Source organism: Cariama cristata, unplaced genomic scaffold, assembly GCF_000690535.1.
Source record: "Cariama cristata isolate BGI_N322 unplaced genomic scaffold, ASM69053v1 scaffold19381, whole genome shotgun sequence".
Lineage (NCBI taxonomy): Eukaryota > Metazoa > Chordata > Aves > Cariamiformes > Cariamidae > Cariama > Cariama cristata.
Window position 1 is genome coordinate 105781 of NW_009601262.1, and position 19427 is coordinate 125207.

The following is a 19427-nucleotide window of genomic DNA, read 5'->3' on the forward strand; positions in this document are numbered from 1 at the left end:
GGGTTACAACTTTAAGAGATATTCACCTGAATGTTAGCAGCTGCTGTAACAATGCATTAGCATTAAACTCTGTTAGAGGAAATAGGAACTGACTCCCCTAACCCCCTCGGAAAAAAATAAAACAAATCTGTTCAGTTTCTTAACAGGAGTGTCTCACAAAGGGCCTGCATGTTTCTCTAATAATAACTAACAGACAGTGAGAAGTAAACCCCAACAGACAGTAGCGTCCTGACTTGCATCGTGACAGAAAAGGCATCGGCTTCAGGAAGCAAAACTCTTCAGAACTAAATTGAAGAATGTGGGCTTTTGAAGTGTTCAAAACCACAAAAATTCCATATATTCCCTGTATGTCAGTAGAGTAATTGCAGTGCATTTCATGTGCTAATACAGCAACAATGCACCTTCAGGGCTGGATTAGGTCTAGTTTTATCTAGCTGTTCTAATAAAAAAACAGTGACAGCCTTGTAGTGGTTTAAACTCAAAGATAAAAGGGGGTTGAACTTTGAAGGATCTCCCTGCCCGCAATAAGCACAACTGCAAACAGATGAATGTAATTACTGACTGTGGCTGAACAAGATGCTGACCTTTACTTAAACCTTGCAAGAGCACTGAACAGCCCAAGCCCAGATGGAAAATCAGCAAATGCCAGTAAAAGACAGAAGAAATGAATTCTTTTCCCACCTGCCCTTCTATTTTGCTAAATTGCTTCTCTTGGTTTGCTCACTCACACGTTTCCAATGGCGCATTTGAACAAAAGGGGATGGGGCTCCTGCTCACAGCATACCTGCTCCAAGGCTGGGCTTCCCCAAGAAATCAGTGATGTCTGAAGTGATGCTCAGTAGCAGTAATCTCAAACAGGAGACACCGGCATCTCCCTTGCCCCTGGAAACCGATGTGGTAGGATGGTCAATCCATCTTCTGTGCAAAACACTTCAGAGACTATCACCATCCGCTGCTGTCCCAGCCAAAACATTTCACTGACATCTAATGACAAAATCAAACCAATCCAGGCACCCCGGCCTGAAATCCCAAGGTAGGTCCCTTGCTACGAACTCAGCTTGTTATCAGCTGCTATGATCTTCCTCGCCCTGACAACTCTTGCTCATGTGCTAGGGAGATCAATGCCCCTCTTGGGAATCACGGTCCAAACACTCAGGCAAAAGAACGTCTTTACAGAAAATAACCTTGTAGTCAATTCAAACGAATGGGAAACAGACACAGACAAAGCCTTAGTGTCATGCTCTAGGCTATAAAGCAAGGGTTTCTGTTCCACTCATGACCAGAAGATAGGCTTGAAAAAGTTTTATGAGCACAAACCTGCTCTACTGCTCCACCAGAAGCAAGTAGTAGCCTGGCTTGCAATGCTAACTCTACCTCTGCACTCACTTGAGGCTAACAAAAACTATCAGCATCACCACCACTGCAACACCTCTGCCTACAGAAATCACCAACTACAACCCTCATGCTCATGAGGGAAGAATCTCAGTCAAACATACACTGTCAGACATTTAATGTCAAACATAAAAAGGCAAAAATACATTAATACAATTTTCTCCCAACACTGGAGAGAAACTAATGCTACCCTCTCTTAGGTTTTATTAACATGCAGTCATTTTTATCAGCAATAGCATTACTGTCCTTCTACCAAAGCAGTGCTTGTAGTCAGGAATTTGTACACTTTTCCAGGAGGTGAAGGGTGCCTGTCTAACCTTTGCTTTGCCAGTGACAGTTGTCTTAACACTTCTTCCTTGTCTCCAAGTGATGAGACACAAACAGGACCAGCCTGCTTGGTGGGAAAGGTTTGAGCAAAATCCTGGTAATACATTTTGACCTTCTATTTGTTGTCTTCTCCATTAGAAGTATTTTGTGATTTTTTTTCCCATGAAACATGTCCAAAGATATGTTTGCTAACCAGGGCCTGAAGCCTGCAAAGAAATTCATGGGTGTGTGCTCCTATCCCAAAGCACAATCTCTCAGGAGCAACTACTGCCCAGCACGGAACAGAGGATGCTCAGGAGCAAACGCATCTCATCAGGAAGCATGCCATGGGAACAAACAAATGCCTTGCTGAGAAAGTCACTGATCCCAGAGACACCCCTATGGGCAGAAATGCAAACCAAAACCCTAAACGTGCTCTAAAACCATGTCCTGAGGGAGGCTACATGAATTACTCCAGTCCCCCTTTAGCTCCGTGCACAGCCTGCTCTTAGCCTATAAGGAGGCTTAATTCCGTTTAATATCAGTGGTGCCACTCCAAGCACGTTCCTCAAACTGAGTATCATTTCCCACTGGGATTATCCCCAGTGAGATAGGGGAAGGCTTAACTAATACTTGGAGGCTCTTTAAGGACATCATTAGGACAGTTTGCATGCATAGGGCTGCTCAGCCTGTGTGAGAGAGGAACACTCTGGGCAGAAACAAAAAGCTGTTAGACATAAGATCACTCAATCTGAGATGAGCATTTACTGATCCTTGCAACACACGTCTTTCATACTTCAGAGCAGGATACAGGGAATCTGAATCTGGTGAGATGGTTTAGTCCACATCTTACCAGTGAAAACCTTTGCACTTGCAACCGTGCAAAGTCTGAAGTCATGAAACAACATCAAGATTCTGCCAGCAAGCTCACATCTATAATTTATTTTCATTTTCAGTTGTGTGGATATTTCTTGTCCACATTTCTATTTCCAGCCTCAGCACAGTGCCATCTATCACAAAACTCATTTTTACAAGCCCAGCACTTCACAGCACCCACTTTTTTTCTAACTAAACATGAAAAGACTTGCTCAGGTTACATCGGCTAAAACACAGGACAACTGACTGTCTTGTACTTTAATCTGGAACAAAGAGAACTTTGGAAAAGACCCATTCATAAAGCAATTGTCAACAGACAGGAGGACTCTCTTATGTTCGCCTGCTTAAAAACCTAATCATAGGTTTAGGCTTGTGCAACCTGCCAAATTCATAGCTCAATGAGCAAAGAACCTCTATTACACATTTTGCTGTCAGCATTAACATTTCAGGAAAATGGAATGCAAAGGCTAGTAAATTAAGATAAATTACATGTTTTTTACTTCCTATTTTAAATTCCAATTCAGGAACTGAATTCAGGAATCTTTTCATGGGATGCATTTAGAAGTTTCTTTAGTCCAGCTGAAGCAGGATTTTGGAAATGCAAACTGACCAGCCTGCACTTAAGTGCTGCTTTGAATTCGATACTTAATCACATACAGAAATGCACAATTTTTTTTGTGATACTTAAAACTGAAGGAAGGATGAATTTACTTAACCTATTTCATTCTCTTGAAAATTGCGTGGGATTTCACCAGGGCTTTCCAAGTGACAAGTAGGTAAGAACTGGAAGACAGCAGCAATACACTTTGGGCGAGTTCTCTTTCATTCCATGTTCAGTTTATTCCCGTGTCTGTCACATTTCTAAATTCATTTGTGAAGTAAAAATAGTTATGCTAAAATAATCTAGAGATATACGAAGAGTACTTTTCTTTCTCCATTTAATGCAACTTTTGGAGAAAGCCCAAGTAAATGGGTAAGCCCTATCACATGCACTGGGGAAGGTGGAAATCCAACAGCATTTCAGTGCCCTGTTGAACAAACTCTCTGTGAAGTATTGATTCTGCCTGTATCTTCAAGAAAAGAGATGCAAGCAAAGACTCCCCTGGGATGGCTGTGTCTGCATCAAAGAGAATGAACAAAACATAAACAAAGCCCGGACATGCTGTACACCCTCTCAACTATGATCCCAGCAAAGGAGGGCATGCAGGTACAGCTGTAACACATCTCCCTTCCCAGCCTGGGGAGGGAAGCACTACCTGGGGCAGTCCCCCAAAACACAGTGCGCTGCAGACATCCTGCTGAGCAACTGCTCACAGCTTCTTCCTAAAGACTTTTCAATGTCAGGGAATAAATGTAGCATCCATTGCCGTATTGAGGGCTGACAAGCCATGTGCCTGCAAAAGAAAAGTGCTATTCCATTGCCTTTCCAAGCTATTTCTTTTAGTGATCATTATTTCACCTGTTTCACATCTTATTATAAATGCAGACTTATTAAACATCACCCGAGAAACCTGGGCAGGGGTAAGGTGTTTGCACTCGACAGCAGCACAAAGTCACCTTGCTCAGGTACTTTTGTCCTTGGGGGACAGTAGAGACCATAATGTTCCTATTTTCCATCATCCTGAGCCCATTCCTCACCCAGTAACTCCAGGAAGAGGTAGATCTATCTTTGTCTTTACATCTATTTGGTCAGGCCCCAGATTTGCTTACTAGTCTGCTCACTCAGTGAACCATGCATGAAGTACTCGTTGCCTTACTTTATTCCTTGGACCCATCATCCAAACTACAACTTAGCCCTCAAGGTGTTTGTGCAGGCAGCCACATTCAGTGCTAGCCAAAATTTCTAAGGATGTGTCTGCAGCATATAAAGCAGCACAGGCAAAAATCTACAAGTTAGGTCCAGAAATGGAAGCAGAACAGTCTTATTGTGCAGATTTTGCAATGTGCTGCTTAATGCTGCTGACAGATTTATACACCTCTGCTAGGGTGGGATACCTCTGCTTTACAGTGCATCACGGGGCATGGATTCTGCACCAACTCTCAACTGGCCGTGCAAATCGAGCCCAAGCATCCTGCACGTGAGGTGGTTTGCACGTGATTGCTTACACACTGAATTCAGCAGCTTTCTTTCCTATGCCAAACAGGCAGCACAGAGAGTTTAAAATAATAATTAAAAAAACCCTTACATTAATTCATTAAACCCAATCCAGTTTCATCGTGGATTGTATTACCTAGAGGAACCGTAGCAGGCCTGTCGCACACGAAAGTTTGTTTCTAATGGATATTCCTGTTATATTAATGAGGAGAGAAGGTATATTTCCCCTATTTTTTTTGCTTTTTTTCCATAGCTTTTTTGCATGGCAAGCTTCTTCAAAAGTGGCTCCTGCAGCACTCAGTCATCCACTATCATATTCTGCTTCTAAAGCAGGCAAAATCCAAGAGAAGTTCAAGAACCTGAAACATGCTTTTCCTTGCAGTACGAAGCTGAAAGTGACAACAGCTTTATAAAAGAAAAGCCAAATGTTAAATCTTTCTAAGACTGTTTCATTCAAGCAAAACAGTCAATACAGCAGAGAGAAGTGGTCATACAATTCTTCTGACCCTGCCCCAAACGTCTCTTTTATAAAGCATATTGAAATAATTCCCCCCAAAATGTTTTTCTTCACATAATTCCTGATATTACAGAGGCATCTTGCTATCATTTTGCCTTTTCTTCCTTATTTTACTGCTGCTTTATTTATTACTTTATATCAAAGTGATACAAAGGTGTCTTCTTTTATGTCTACTCCTCATTTACTATGACTTCAAACCTGCTAGCTCACTACTAGCATCAATCCGGCTGTGGCAGAGTACAATATAGGCTATAAAGCCTCCACAAGAGCAGTAAATACCTCGCTGTTAGCCTGCCTTCAATTCTGCACTGCTTCACTTAAACCACTACCAGAATTTGAGCAAGTTTAACTGCAGCAACTGCAGCGTAGACATGTCATTTGTACTGGCTGGTTTTTCCTTCCAGAGTCTTTGCTAATGCTATTTTCTGCTTTGTTTACACAGCAGTTTTATAGTGCCATTTGTCTGTGTTACCGTCATTATTGGCATATTGATATGTACACAGCAGCAATGCTTCGGCATTGAAAGTAGTGGTATTCTGAAAAATGACTGCTTATTTTCGTCACTGACCAACTGCAATGAAAGACTTCTGTTTCCCAGTAATCATTTATTATATTCAGGTATGCAGGCCAGGTAAATTAATTTGAGTATCCTCTTAAAAATCCTAAATGAAAATTGGAGTAACACTATCATTCATTAAGACACAGTTAAGATCGTGAGCCGCATTGCTTACCTATGGATATGGTCCAAACTGCAGCAATTTTCATAATAGCCTTGGTGCGGGAATTGAAGCGGCTGTGCTCAATGGGATTGCGTATTGCTACATACCGATCAAGAGAGATGGCACAGAGATGCATAATAGATGCAGTTGAAAAGAGCACATCTAGGGAAATCCATATAGGGCACAACTGTTTAGGCAAAGGCCAAGCATAATCTGAAACATAGAGAGAAAAGAAATGAAAGGAAAAAAGAAAAGGAAATAATTTGGGAAGCTAGGCCATCATTTCTGAGAAACCGTTGGGATATTTTAACTCCACGATACCAGTAAGGGGCACACGTGCATGAGGATTGGACAAAGAAACCTTTCGCAGGGCCTCTCTCTGGGCAGTCCCTGGCTCCGGACACTCCATAAACCCGTAGCCAGTTCCCACACATCTGTTTTAGATGCCCAGTAGCTAAAGGCAAAGGGACATTAATTTGGCAGTGCTTCCAAGTGACCATTCTAGTTCTGTCCCTCTCTCTTAACCTTTCCCCAATATCTTTACAAAATCAAATATTACATTGATTTATAATTGCCTCATCACATTCTTTTCATGGATTGCATAGCGCTATGTGGCATTAACTTCACTCAGATCATTTCCAAAGCTCTCTTGTTATGTACCTCGCAGTTTCTGCCTGAGTAGCAGACAGTTTTTCTCCACAGTCTAACAACTAGCTAAATGACACTACTTCACCTTAAATATTCTCTCCAGGCAGCATGCCTTAATAACAGAGGAATACTTGCCTCTTTACAGAGCAGCTGGGATTGTGTGGCTGAAATTTGAAAACTGTTTTGAAGGTAGGCAGAGCTGAGCAGTATTCTTTACAGAAACAAGTATGCTGGCAAACTGAACAGACTAGATAGCTACATCTGACAGCAGCTGGCATGCAGCTAATTTGGGCACCTGCATTTATTACTCAGTTTACTCAATGCTGAAGTACAGCTTGAGAATAAAAGTGACCCAGAAAGACCCTCAGGGGGCACTGGTATTTAAATTAAAGCTCAGAGAAAATTGATTTGGGAATGATACTCCCATGTTAATGCCTAGAATGGATTGTGTGAGATCAATAACATGTCCTGCCAAGCTCTAGGCTTCTAACACACTTATCAAAATAAATCAACAGTGTCTATAGCAGCTGAAAACATGAAGCACTTCATAATAGTTGAATAATGAGATATTCTTGTGTCTTCATTCAGAACAGGATATCTAAAGCAATCTTGAAGTTACTCCAAGAATCAGAAACGTCACTCTGCAGAATCAATGTTATATTAAGAACGATGCAGCTCCATCCTACTAATCTCAAATGGAAAGTGAGAAACATTAGTCTCAGAAAGCGTATTTTGAAACAAATTACCCAGCCATGAGCAACCCAGGATACCTTACATGCAGAAGCCTGAGATGAACTGAACCAGAGCAAATTATTACAAATTGTCCCAGGGAACCTTCACAAAGAGCATGTCAGAATGAGATGGACACATTAGCTCATTTTACCAGTGGGAAACCCACAGAAGCAGTGCTAAGTAACTCACAAAATCCACACAACAAGACCTCAGCTCTGGGGAGATAAACCATTTATTTCAACAAGTTTGCACAACCCCTACTAGACGGACTGTAAGTGGACTGAAATTCAAAGCAGCAAGCATTTAAGAGGTCCTTATCAAAGGGAACTAAGTAAAGCACTTTGTAGCTGGAGCGTCTTTATTTTAAAAGGCACCTCTGCTGTACAAATGAATTGAACTTGGTTAAATTATGACTCAGCCCCTTTATGAAGCTACAATCAAATTCTGTGCCTCGTGCTCTTGTTCACACTTTGCAATAGCTTAGGCCATCATTGCCATCAACCTGCAACTGAGCTCAGCGCTCCAGCTAAGCACACCTCTGGTTTGCTGGGTCTTTAATGATGCTTTAGTGAATGCTCCAGTGAAGAACAAGTATGATCTCCTTCAAGCGGTACCCGTGCTCCCTGTACAGCCGCAGGCTTTTGCTGCCAGCCCAAGATAAAACACATCTAGTCACGCTTTATCCCTCACTACTTCTCCCTCTGAGTTGCTAGAGCCAGCTTTCTGATATAGGCTGAGCTGAGCTATGAGCACAAGGTCTGGAGAAAAGTACCAGGGAGTGTTTCCTGATGGATGAAGCGGTCCCTGTGAATATGTTTGGGGCTATCACGACTGTGCAGCAGCCTCTGTAGAGGGGGATGGCGATGGCGATGGCTGCTCCGGCCATCAGGCAGATGCCCAGGAATTCTCCGGTGTCTCCAGAAAGGGATGCCAGGCCTCCAGGCTCCCTGTGCGTGGGAGCATCTCCAATCTGATCTATGGTGCTGCAGTGGGTACAATCTGATTCCTGACATTTGCTAAACCTGGAAGAGGTTTCTACAGCAACCACCTTTTCAGCATTACTGAATGATGAATAGCTTCTCTTACTTCTTCCTTTGAGCAACCCAAACACTTCCCATGGCTGATTCCACCTGGGACAACTTCTGCTATTGATGTGAACTGGGCAATAGCATTTTTACCTAAAAATTAGCAGAAGGAAAAGCGACAGTAAATATTCATACCCATGGTGTGAGGTTAGTAGGCATCGCCTGCTGTCAGCCCTGGCACTGCAGGAACCACAGCCACCAACAGATCAGAGTAATGTTGCCCAGAATTACTGCCCAGGCAAACTGTCAGGATGTCTTTGAGGATAAAGGTGGTATGAAAGCCCTCCTAATGTCTAATCCTTTTAGTCTTTACTGTCCCAAGGCACTCCGTTATGCTTCTAGCTGAAAAGGTACTTATATAAGGAGATATTTTACTTTCTCAGGAAGTTTCCTAAAATGATCTGCAATAATAAAATGTCACTCTGGAAACTTGTAGAATTGCAGCTTGTAATGCATGACTATACCTTGATAGGAAGGGCATCATATATATCCTATCTCAAAATGCAATTACTTTTAACTAAGCATGGCGCGTGCATTTGAAAAACACTTACACAGCCTATAAAGCCAGTAATTTGTAAAAAAGAAAAATAGTTTATTCTAATTCTGTTTCAAATAAATATACAAAAGATAGGAAATGTGCCCTGTGACTGTGCCAATATGCAAACAAGGATCAAAAAACCAATTCTGTTAACAATGTTACACCTTTAAAACAACCTTGTCCTAAATACTCTGTCTGCAGAAGGTAACATTTCTCTAATTTGTTCTATTTTCGCTCATTTCATACATGAAGAATAGCAATTACCATATATTTAGAAGTGCAGATAACTGCATGAAACGAATTTTTGGACTTCACTACTTTTAAGCTTTAGTAGTTACATTTCCAGTGGAAAGCCTGCATCTCAGTCCAAAATTGGCTCCAGAAAGAATGAAACAGTACTAAAAACCTGGGTAAGCAAAACCCAAAATCCTTGTGAAAAACTCTGATTTTTGTACCTTGAATTAATCTATGCCCTTAAAATCAGTCATATATTTAATCTACTGGCTGGTAGATGAGATTGGAGAGTGATGAAGGGAATTAGATGAATCCAGCAGGTCAGAACAAAAGGCGGTATTTCTTTACCCAGCATGTAATCAAACTGCAGGATTTTTGCCTCCAGATATTTTGTGGATGATAGAAGTTTTCACTGGACAAATTCACAGAGAAAAGCGTATAGAAGACTATTGCAATGATATTACTTTTAGATCAGTGTTAGCTTCTGGCTCTGATCAGGATAAAAACACTGTGTATGAAATCCTGGAAGGAAACTTCTGCAGAATGGCTGTGCCTATCACTTCAGCCTCCAACGCTGGTTCCATCTCATGGAACCTGAGATGCTGTCATTCCTCACAGGAAACATGGGTCAAACGCTCATATTTAACCAGGAATCATGGTCCATAGGTGGGATTTCATCTTCTGTGCTGGGATGAAAAAGCAAACCACAGTTTCTGTGTGTCACTGAACAGCCTAGATGGGCACAAACTGTTGGCAGCAAAATACAGACACTCAAAAGCATTTTGGCAAAGTCACAGACTGTCTCTCTCTGTATGTAGCTAATTTTCTGTCAGATGAGAGTTGCCTTAAATTTTTTGTGCTTTCCATCAAGAAAGATGGCAACAATGAAATTTAATGACTTTTGTCAGAGGTTTTATGCATGTGGGTAAAAAGTGTTGTATAACACTGTTATTATGGTCATTGTGCTGTTCACTGCATGAGAGTCAAAATTACCAGCCACTGCAGCAGGGGGGTGAGTGAATAATCCAAAGTACAACAAATGGAAGTAAAATTAATTACGTCAAATGGTAAAACAGAGTTACTCCCGATTGTAGGAGAATGGCTGAACTGAAAAAAAAAAAAAGTGATAGAAGCTGCAGTTGAAAAGAAACTGTGGGACTGCAGAATAGATGAAGGTTGATACCAAACCCCTTCCTGCTGCCTGAAGCCTTGAACAAAATCCCATGAGCTTTACCCAGCTTTTTGTGCCAAGCCAGAGTAGACAGAAGTTGTGTGTACACATACAGACAAACACACTCCACGCTACAAATGGACTGTCTCTCTGTATTTACATTTTAAAAAATGACTATGGCTTGTACATATTTACCACTTCTATATCACAATCTGTCCCAGAGTGCCTCCTGGGAATATGCAGTGTAACACTCAGGACAAATCTGGAATAATAGTGACAAAATACCTGCTTACACCTCAATAAAGTAAAGAATTATGCAAAATTCATTCCTGTAGCTTCAGAAATTTTTCATGGCAAACTCACAGTAAACTGCAGCAATCATTTCTTTTCCAACCATGAACAGGAATTTGGGAAAGGCTTCAGAACACATTTGTTGTGTTTAGCCAGTGCTTTATATCTATCGGGATGGAGAAAGCGGTAAAAACCGCCTTTCAAAACCACGCAGGAAGAATAAGGGTATATTTTTTCTTTTAGGCTCATGATGACATTTTTTAGATATATATACATATATACACATGTGCATATATACAGAAAAAAACCCGGAGCTAAGAGGTGCAGAATAAGAACTACAGAAGTTTATGTGTTCAAATACAGCCTCTTTTAATGATTTTCATTGGTTTAGCCAAAAACTAAAATACATGTAATATTTCCTCTTTTGGGGTTCTGATATTTACTGTATGTTTCACTTTAACTACTAGTAGGCCTTGAATGAATTGAACTAAAAATCTAGGAGATCAGTGTGTTTGAATGAATCCCAGTACAAAGCACAATTTCCCTGCAGTTAACATGGCAACACAGCACATGCTTGAAGCAGCTCTTGACCATCCTCTACCTGCCACGTATCTGTTCCAGGCCATGCAACGATCTACTGCTCTGTGTAGTGCTCTGTAGGTCAATGATAAAAATCCAGGAGTTGCCTCACCTAATTCCCTGAGAAATGAGGATATAGTGTTTCAAAATTAACAGCATTTGCTCAGGTCTCCTTGCTGTAATTCAGAGCAGCATGCAGATGATGGGAAACAGCAACCCAGAAGACATACCCACTTTCTGACAGATTTTGCAGGTTTTGAAGATTCTTTTATACATTACAGGGAAATCCACTATTCTCGGCAGTGGAACAAAGCCTACCCTTGCCCTACTCTTGCCTGCCAAATTCTTTTTACCCCCATTGCATCATTAATATATTGCAACTGAAGCATTTTCTACTAACCAGACTTTCCAGTATTCACTTTAAAGTTTCATAGCTGCCACAGGCTTTACAAAAATAGAAAGCAATTACATACAGTTTTAACATTACTGCATTTCATTATTCCCAAGGGAATGAAAGAATTTAAATGATTCTCTTCTCTCTTATCTAGGAAGTAAAGTATTTCTTAGCCTGAAATACCACATCAGTAAGTGTAAACCTATGTTATCTCTTTTTTTCTGATTTATTTCCTTCAGACATACATAGAAAAATGACTCAGAGACATCCGTATCATCCTGAGAGTCACACAACTGAGAGTGTTCAAAATCTCCATCACGCCTGAGAAGTACAGAATGTCTTGCTTGACCCCCCCGCAGTCCTCAGAAGGGATCACACGCATGCAGCCAAGCTCCTTGGCTAGAGGAACAGCTGATCTCATGGGCAGCATTGCCAATGCTTCCGATTTTGTCACCAATAGAGTGAAATTTAATCTTTTTCTGACATATTGAACTCCTGGATGCTGAGTTACATGAGAAAATGAGTTTACCAAGTTTCTAGCTTGCTTTTTTCTAGAGGAAAAAAAGGCTATCCCAAAGCTACCTGGACCACTTAAATATCACATATTCTAGTGCAACCAAGCACAGAGACACAATCTACACAAAAAGAATGAAGGTGCCTTTTAGGAGAAGGACTGTATTCTTGAATGCTACAAGTCCAAAAAGGCCTGAGGTTCCCAAGAGATACTCAGCAGAGGATGGGCTCTCAGGTGATATGGTGGCTAAAAGGGTGGAAGAGACAGCCAAGTAAGAAAAGGAAGGTGACATTGTGTCCAGATGCGGTGTTGATGAGACCACTGATAGCACCCTGCACTTGGCTCAGTCCTCTGCGTCTAGAAGATACTATTTTGCCATAGTGCAACACCGCACAAAGGATGTACTTGAGTCTGTGCCATGGATTACATCCAAACTGGGCTGTGCCACCATTCCTGAGCTTTAATTTTCCTCTGAGCTGTTTGTTTTTCACCTCATGGAGCCATCAGCATGGCACAAGTGGCCCTGGGGTAGGGAGTAGCAGGTGATGGGCACAGAACAGTGTGGTCTCCTTTGGAAATCCCCACCATCAAGGGAAACCTCAGCAGAGCTGGATGTACTTCCAAAGGTCTTTTGGTTCTTGCCTCACAAATTAGAGCCATTAATTGATGTGGCTGTATTTTATTGCAAATTAAACAATTGCACTCATTATGCTGTTTTGAGAATTTTAAATAACTGTGGTAATTTTGCTTTCTATCCAGTATGGCAATGACTTGCAGTCTTCACAGGACTTGTAAGAAAGAAGCAAATGTAAAGCCAGAATGGGTGTAATTATCTGATCTAGGGAAGGGTTTCTTGAATGTCATTTAAGTAACATTTTAAGTGCAAGGAGCTGGCTTTATCACATACTATACTTAAAACAACCCTGCTGATAAAATGGGATGTTTGCTAAGAAGAAAACAGAGAAGACTGTTGCCATCCCAAAGGCAGCATCTCTTCTCTTAGGGAAATATCAAATTATTCTAGTGTGGTCTGTGATTCCACGAATCCATAAGTTACATTCATCTTTTCATTTATTGGTTGAGACTAAAACTATGTTGAAAGTCAGAGGAAAAAACTCTAGGCTCAATAATGTTCTTTGCTTGCAGTTTAAGCATCTGTAGCTACATCTGGAATTTTTACGTTGAACGATATGGACAGTTAATGGAGCAATGGTACAATTAATTGAATTGTATCACCAACTTTGTATAAAGGGTTCCTTACAGCATTTTAACTCCAAAAGAGATATCATCTCTTCACACAATTCTGAGATATAAGTTCTTCATAATACTTTATCTAAATGAAACCACAGTCTCATAAAGTAGTCACACCAGTAAGTATTTTCTTTTTACTGATGTTCTGTATGTCAGCACAACGGCAGAACAGTAGCATCTCCTTTAATTTCCTTCATGTGAGTTATGGATCAGCCTTCACTCATTATTTAAACTAATAAAACAACAGTTGAATCAACACCATACTGGAAAATAAGCCCATGAGCAAACACAGACCCCAAATGAATACCTTCTAAATGTAAAAATATAAATATTTTCAAAAAACCTGTTTCAAAACAAAATGCACAAACATGGAACAATAACAGGTGGAAACTGAAAAAGATCCATTATCACAAGAAATAGCTGCCAAAACATATAGATGATTTAAGGAAACAAAAATTCAGAACTGAAAATGATGTGGCATTATTCGGATAATAGCTGGCTGCTGAGCAGTCACCTTAGTTAGAACAAAGAGGCCATCTGCTTGAACCCAGAGTTCTAATATCAACTAAAGTTTAGACTATGGCTCAACGCTAGGACTGGTGCTGGGGCTAGCGAGAGGACACAAAACCATACAGAAGGGATTTGTTTAGGTCTTTGGTTTGATTTCAGCATAACTCAGTGGCAATTCAGACATCCATGCCATCCTGACAGCTGTTTGGGAGCCTGCCTGGGATTAATCCTCTTTCTCAGCTCAAGCTCCCTCCTGGCAATGCAGCTGAACAAACTGGCCTCTGAATCTTGATCAAATGTCTGATTTTAGAAAAAGTAATAATAAGGATTTCCTTCATTTGATGTAAAGGGTTCTGTATTCAGAGAGCATAGGTCTGTCATCTTTAACTAGCCAATGCTTCTACTAAATATTCCAGGAAGACAGCCAATTTAATAAGAATTGATGCACATATTCTAAACCAACTTCTGCAAATCACTAGCATTAACTTTGAGCCTATAGATGCAGATGTTTTCAGGAGTTTTGTGAGTCTGATATACCTTGCACGCCCAGCCAGTATTTTTTCCCCCTTTGTGGGGGGAAGTAAAGAATTGCATCTCAAGATGTAAAGCATAATGCGAGGCCAAAGCAAGATCTGCAGTTCAAAAAATGGCAGTGATTTTCGCTCCCATTTGCTCGCAGGCTGCTGGATGTGACCAGGACACAATCATCGTTTCGGCCCTTGTTCAGAGCACTGCTACACTTGCACCGATCTAATGCCAATGGAAAGTGCAACCCACACTCAAGCGCTTTGATGAATTTAGGCATATCAAAGTAGTTCAGTGAGTCAGTTTCCCTTCTTACTGTACGATGTGCCTTCCTCAACAGCAGGAAAGCTATTAGGGGCAGTGGGTTAATTGTCTGGCTGAACTTCATGACAGTGTGAGTCACAGTTTGCTTCTCTGATGATGTTAAAAGCCAGTACAAGTAGTTGGTGAGACTGATAATAGCAAGAAATCACTTGAGAAATAAGTCATATTTTGGTCACTCTCACAGACGTTTATTTCCATTTCTGGTATTTCTCAGAGCAGAGGACTCGCAAAACACTTTTCCTGTTTAACTTCCTCCAAGCCGATGGGCATCTCTGATCCTTTGTGATTTTACAAGTAGAAATATGAGTGTGAGAGTGCTCCACAGAAGCCACTGCAAAAAGCAATTATTCAGGGGATGCTAAGAAGCCTAGAAATTCTGCTTCGTATCCTTGAGTGCCATCTACTGTCCTCCTGTCACTGAATACCTTACGTGCAAACCTCCTGCTTGCAAAGCATTTCTGCCACCATGCCCAGGCTGCTTCTGACCAAAAACAGATACAACTTTTATTACAGAAGTGTCAGGCTGGAGTTCATCACATTGGAAACTTTCACTGCAGGGTCTGAAAGGTGATAGAACACCACTTTCAGTGGCTTTCTCAAGGAAATAATTTGCTAATAAACACTATTACATATGCAGTAATCCCATAGAAATCTGTGAACATGTGAGCAAGCACCACTGTTTTCTAGGAGTTTAATGGCCACCATGTGCCAACTCGGCATAGTAATCTGTGCACCTGCAACATGCCCCAATTAAAAGGCAAAGCAATTAAGAATCACTGTCTTTCCCTGAAACAGGAGTGGAACAGAATTCATCCAGTATATAAACAAGATCCACGTATTTAATTAAATAATTCTAATAGCAATATAGAAAGTGCACGTATTGCTAATCAATTCTATACTCTATAGAAATAACTTGCTGAACCATGCAAGTGTGCAAACAACCCCCAGACTGCACCCAGAAATGTAGAGTTATACACCAGGATTCTTGTAGTGGTACGATCCAGACTTACTCTTTGGGGTAATTTTGCTGATAACTTTCTTTTAACTGGGGGTAGGATGTAGAAATGAGATGAAGCAAACAAGTGCAGCTAAACTAGACCAACTTACTTAACTGCTTGAGCTCTTCTCAGATCTTGCACAATACTTGAAAAATAACATTTCAGCAGCCTTTTTCTTCCAGTACAATGTTTCAAAGTCTGGAGTCCCCTCCACGGTCAACCTTAATTACCTAGCTGTCCTTCCCCAATTCTTCCTCCTGTTATCCCACAATACTTATATGTTTCCCCATTTTGCCAGGATATAGGAATCCTGGAGGCTCCTTTCACAGGCTTGGAAAATAATTTTCCACAGCAGGACTAGGTCTGAAAGCTTCATTGGCAGATAAGCCAGGCAGCGTGATGCCTGCTGGAAAGCCATTTCTCCGTCAGCAGCACAGGAGGTTTCCTAGATAGTCCAGACACCTGCAGGACATGGACATGTGAGTGGAGGGCCCCTGGTGTGATCTGCTCCACTTCTATCACTACAAGAAAGTATGAACTTTAAAGGCTCATGTTTAATTGAACCTCTCTGCGGGGAGGTATGGACAGAATCACAATCTGGGGATGTCTCTACATTAAGCCTCGGAGGGAAGGCGGCTTGCAGACTTCACCTCAGCACACTGCAGTATTTCTACCTTTCTCATCTGCAGAGGTCTGCAGGCTAATTCTGTCTTCAGCCCAGGACCAGTCAGCGCTATGGCTGAGAGACTCAACTCCTGGCTGTCCTGTAGGTTTTGATTCATTAAGCCTACTTGGGAACCAACCTCCCATCTGGGTATGATACTCGGAGAAGACTGAGTCCCAAGCTCGTCCCAAGCCCCCTTGCCATGAACAGGGCAGGTCACCCTGTCACCAGCATCCAAGTATCCAAATCAACCCTGGGAAACCAGGAGTCTGGGAAGGCTGCATGACGCCAAAGCTGTATTGTCCCTCTCAAGAAACATGGGGCTTCTATATCTCCACTCACCACATGCCCACTCGGCAGAGCCGATACACCCTCAAGCAGCCTAATGCAGCGTGATTTTATACCAGCCCTTTACTCCAAACAACCAATTTGTTATTTGGTGACAGCCCAACTTGTAAAACTACATAATACGATGTTAAAGATTTGCATTATTGTAAGCATTTTGTACACAACTTGTTACTAATTAAAACTGCTCACTACTAAGAGAGTCTACTATAAAAGACTTGAATTTGGAATAAGATTTAATCTTAGATTATGGTGCTTTCATACTGCAGCATTTACAGGCTATAAAATGCCAGATTGTTGTCAAACTGATGTATGAGGACACGCAAGAGTCAACTCAGCACAGCTTTCTTTACAGATCCTCAGACTATGCCAATACATGTACCTTCATCCTTACATCCTGGAGTTCAGGTGACATCCCTCAGCCAAAAAGAAAACAAAGAGGCAGCAACATCAATCCTGTCTGACTTTACGTCACTATCTGACAAATGATGCAGCTACATAGTTTTGAATCCTGAGAAGGTCTGTGTTGAAAATGGCAATGTGGGACAAGGTAATCCCGCTTCTCATAACAATATTTTGGCATATAGAATGTATTCCAGATGGGTAACATCAGGGTAAAGTGAAACTTAACATATGACCACCATCTGGGTACAGTTGTACTCCTTTATTTTTGAGTTTTGCAGAAATTGTAGGCCTATTGTAAGTTCCATTAACATGAAGTAGAAGTTTAATTTAATATGGATAAATGAAGTGTGGGCGTATGGATACATTAGAAAGAATACTATTACCCAGAAAATTATAGTGGTCTTATGAGGTGGAAAAGGAAACTAAAGAAATGATATTTAGTTAAGTTATACCATTGGGTTTTTTGATAGACTTGTTTTTGCTTTGTAATCAAGTGCAATGTTATTTTATTATCATGGTTGTACTATTATTACAGTGCAATCTTGCACTTGATTACAAATCAAAACCAGTGATAACAAAATATGTTAACATAATAATCTAGCAAAATGTAATAAGTGTTACTGTAGATTTGACAAATGTAAATGAGTAATATGGGTGCTGTAGTAGAACTAGTTACTCTCAAGATACAAGAGGTACTTATCCCAAAATGGACTAGAAAAAGCCTGAAGAAATCATTATGGAAAGTAGATAATGTAAGATGTGAAGGGTATGTTTAAAGGAGTCCATCTTGGAAGCTGTTTTTCTTGTGTTCATGCTTGTCAACATCAACTCGCCATGTTATATCAAACAAATAATCTTGTTCTGCTGTTATGCATCTTGGATGGAGACAGCAAGCTGGATTTTAACAGTAAAGTAGACTCACAACTTTTGGCTTCTGCTGTGTTAAAATGCAATCTCTCTTTCCTTTCATTTCAGATCAGCTGATCAGAAGGAATCAAGGAAAGCTTAACTGGCAAATTCAAAATTTACCGAACAAATTCAAAATCTAAATAGCGGAGTGAGAAGTAGTTACCATTCAGAACAAATGCGTGGACATAAGGACAGAGCTCTGCTGCCTGCTAAAACCAGCCATCAATATTCATAGGTGTCAGACACGCATTTACAGTTTTCTGCATCCCAGTGGGTGCCAAATAGGTATGGTAAAAGCCTGTCATACAATTTCCATATCTCAACAACACCAAGACCCTTTTCCTACAGCTGCTGCCTCTGATTGGGGATGGAAATAGATGTTTATAAAACAAGTGAAAATCCCAAAACTTACCTAAAATAAACACATTGCAAAAAAAATTATACATCAGAAGGTGGAAATGGATTGGTCAGGGTAATAACTGGTCTGTCCTGATAACTCTAGCACAGCTGGAGAAGACAGCCTGCTGCCAACATATCAACAGGAACGGAAATCAAACCACCCAAAAACCAACAGAGAATCAAGATAACCGTCCTGCCTTGTCCATGAAATCTTGTACATAAGAGTTGACTGAGGAACTAGGTATTTCATGTTTGTGCATCATTCATTGAACTTCGTAGTCCTGAATCTTTTTCAACTAGGAACCAAGATGGTATCTCAGAGGAGAGATTCACTCACTAAACCCACTCCTGTCACTGTCCTTATCAGAGTTCCTACAGGAACAGTAAAGTTTTTCAACAAGGAGACTTATTACAACCAGAAAACTTGGAGGCTGGAAAAATGGAATATATATTTCAAACTACCACATGAAATCAAAATGTTGATATAGCACATATTGGTAATCACAGCCTAGACTCCATAACAGGCTCATGCACAAATTCTCCTCATCTCATTAGCATCTTTAATGACAATTTTGGCAGAAAAGCTAGTGAGGATCCATTCTGTTTCTCTTGTGAGTTGTCCGTTCAGAAAAGGCTTGTACTGCGTCAATGAGGCAGCGTGCAAATTAGTCCAAGACAGAGCAACTGGCATGTGGCCCCTCTTCCATGAATGTAATTTCCATTTAGTTACCATGCATACAGATGAATTGCATCAGAGCCTCTTTCCCAGCATGTGCCTGATAAAACACAAAGTGGGAACTTAATGCTACTCTTACCATGAGGTCTCAGGGAAGTGAACTAACGTACAACGGTATTTGCACATATTTTAACGAATATTATACAACTCTAGAACCAGAATTTCGAGGGATATGTCATGTGAACTGGAGAGAGACATTAAAATAGTAATTTGCTGAGTAGAATTTAATTATATCAATTCAACAGACAGATGTGAAAGGAAGCAGAAGAA

General features: G+C 40.8%; 1 protein-coding gene across 2 annotated transcripts in view; it reads right to left on the bottom strand.

Annotated features, from left to right (window-relative positions):
- Positions 1-19427, bottom strand: part of HTR2C (5-hydroxytryptamine (serotonin) receptor 2C, G protein-coupled) — a 42230-nt gene that overhangs the window by 6805 nt on the left and 15998 nt on the right. The window contains exon 2 of one of the 2 annotated variants that reach the window (XM_009710395.1): positions 5918-6118. The exons of the other annotated variant lie outside the window; for it this stretch is intronic. Coding sequence (XP_009708697.1) covers positions 5918-6118 — 201 coding nt within the window. The remainder of the gene's footprint in view (positions 1-5917; positions 6119-19427) is intronic. 2 annotated transcript variants of the gene reach the window in all.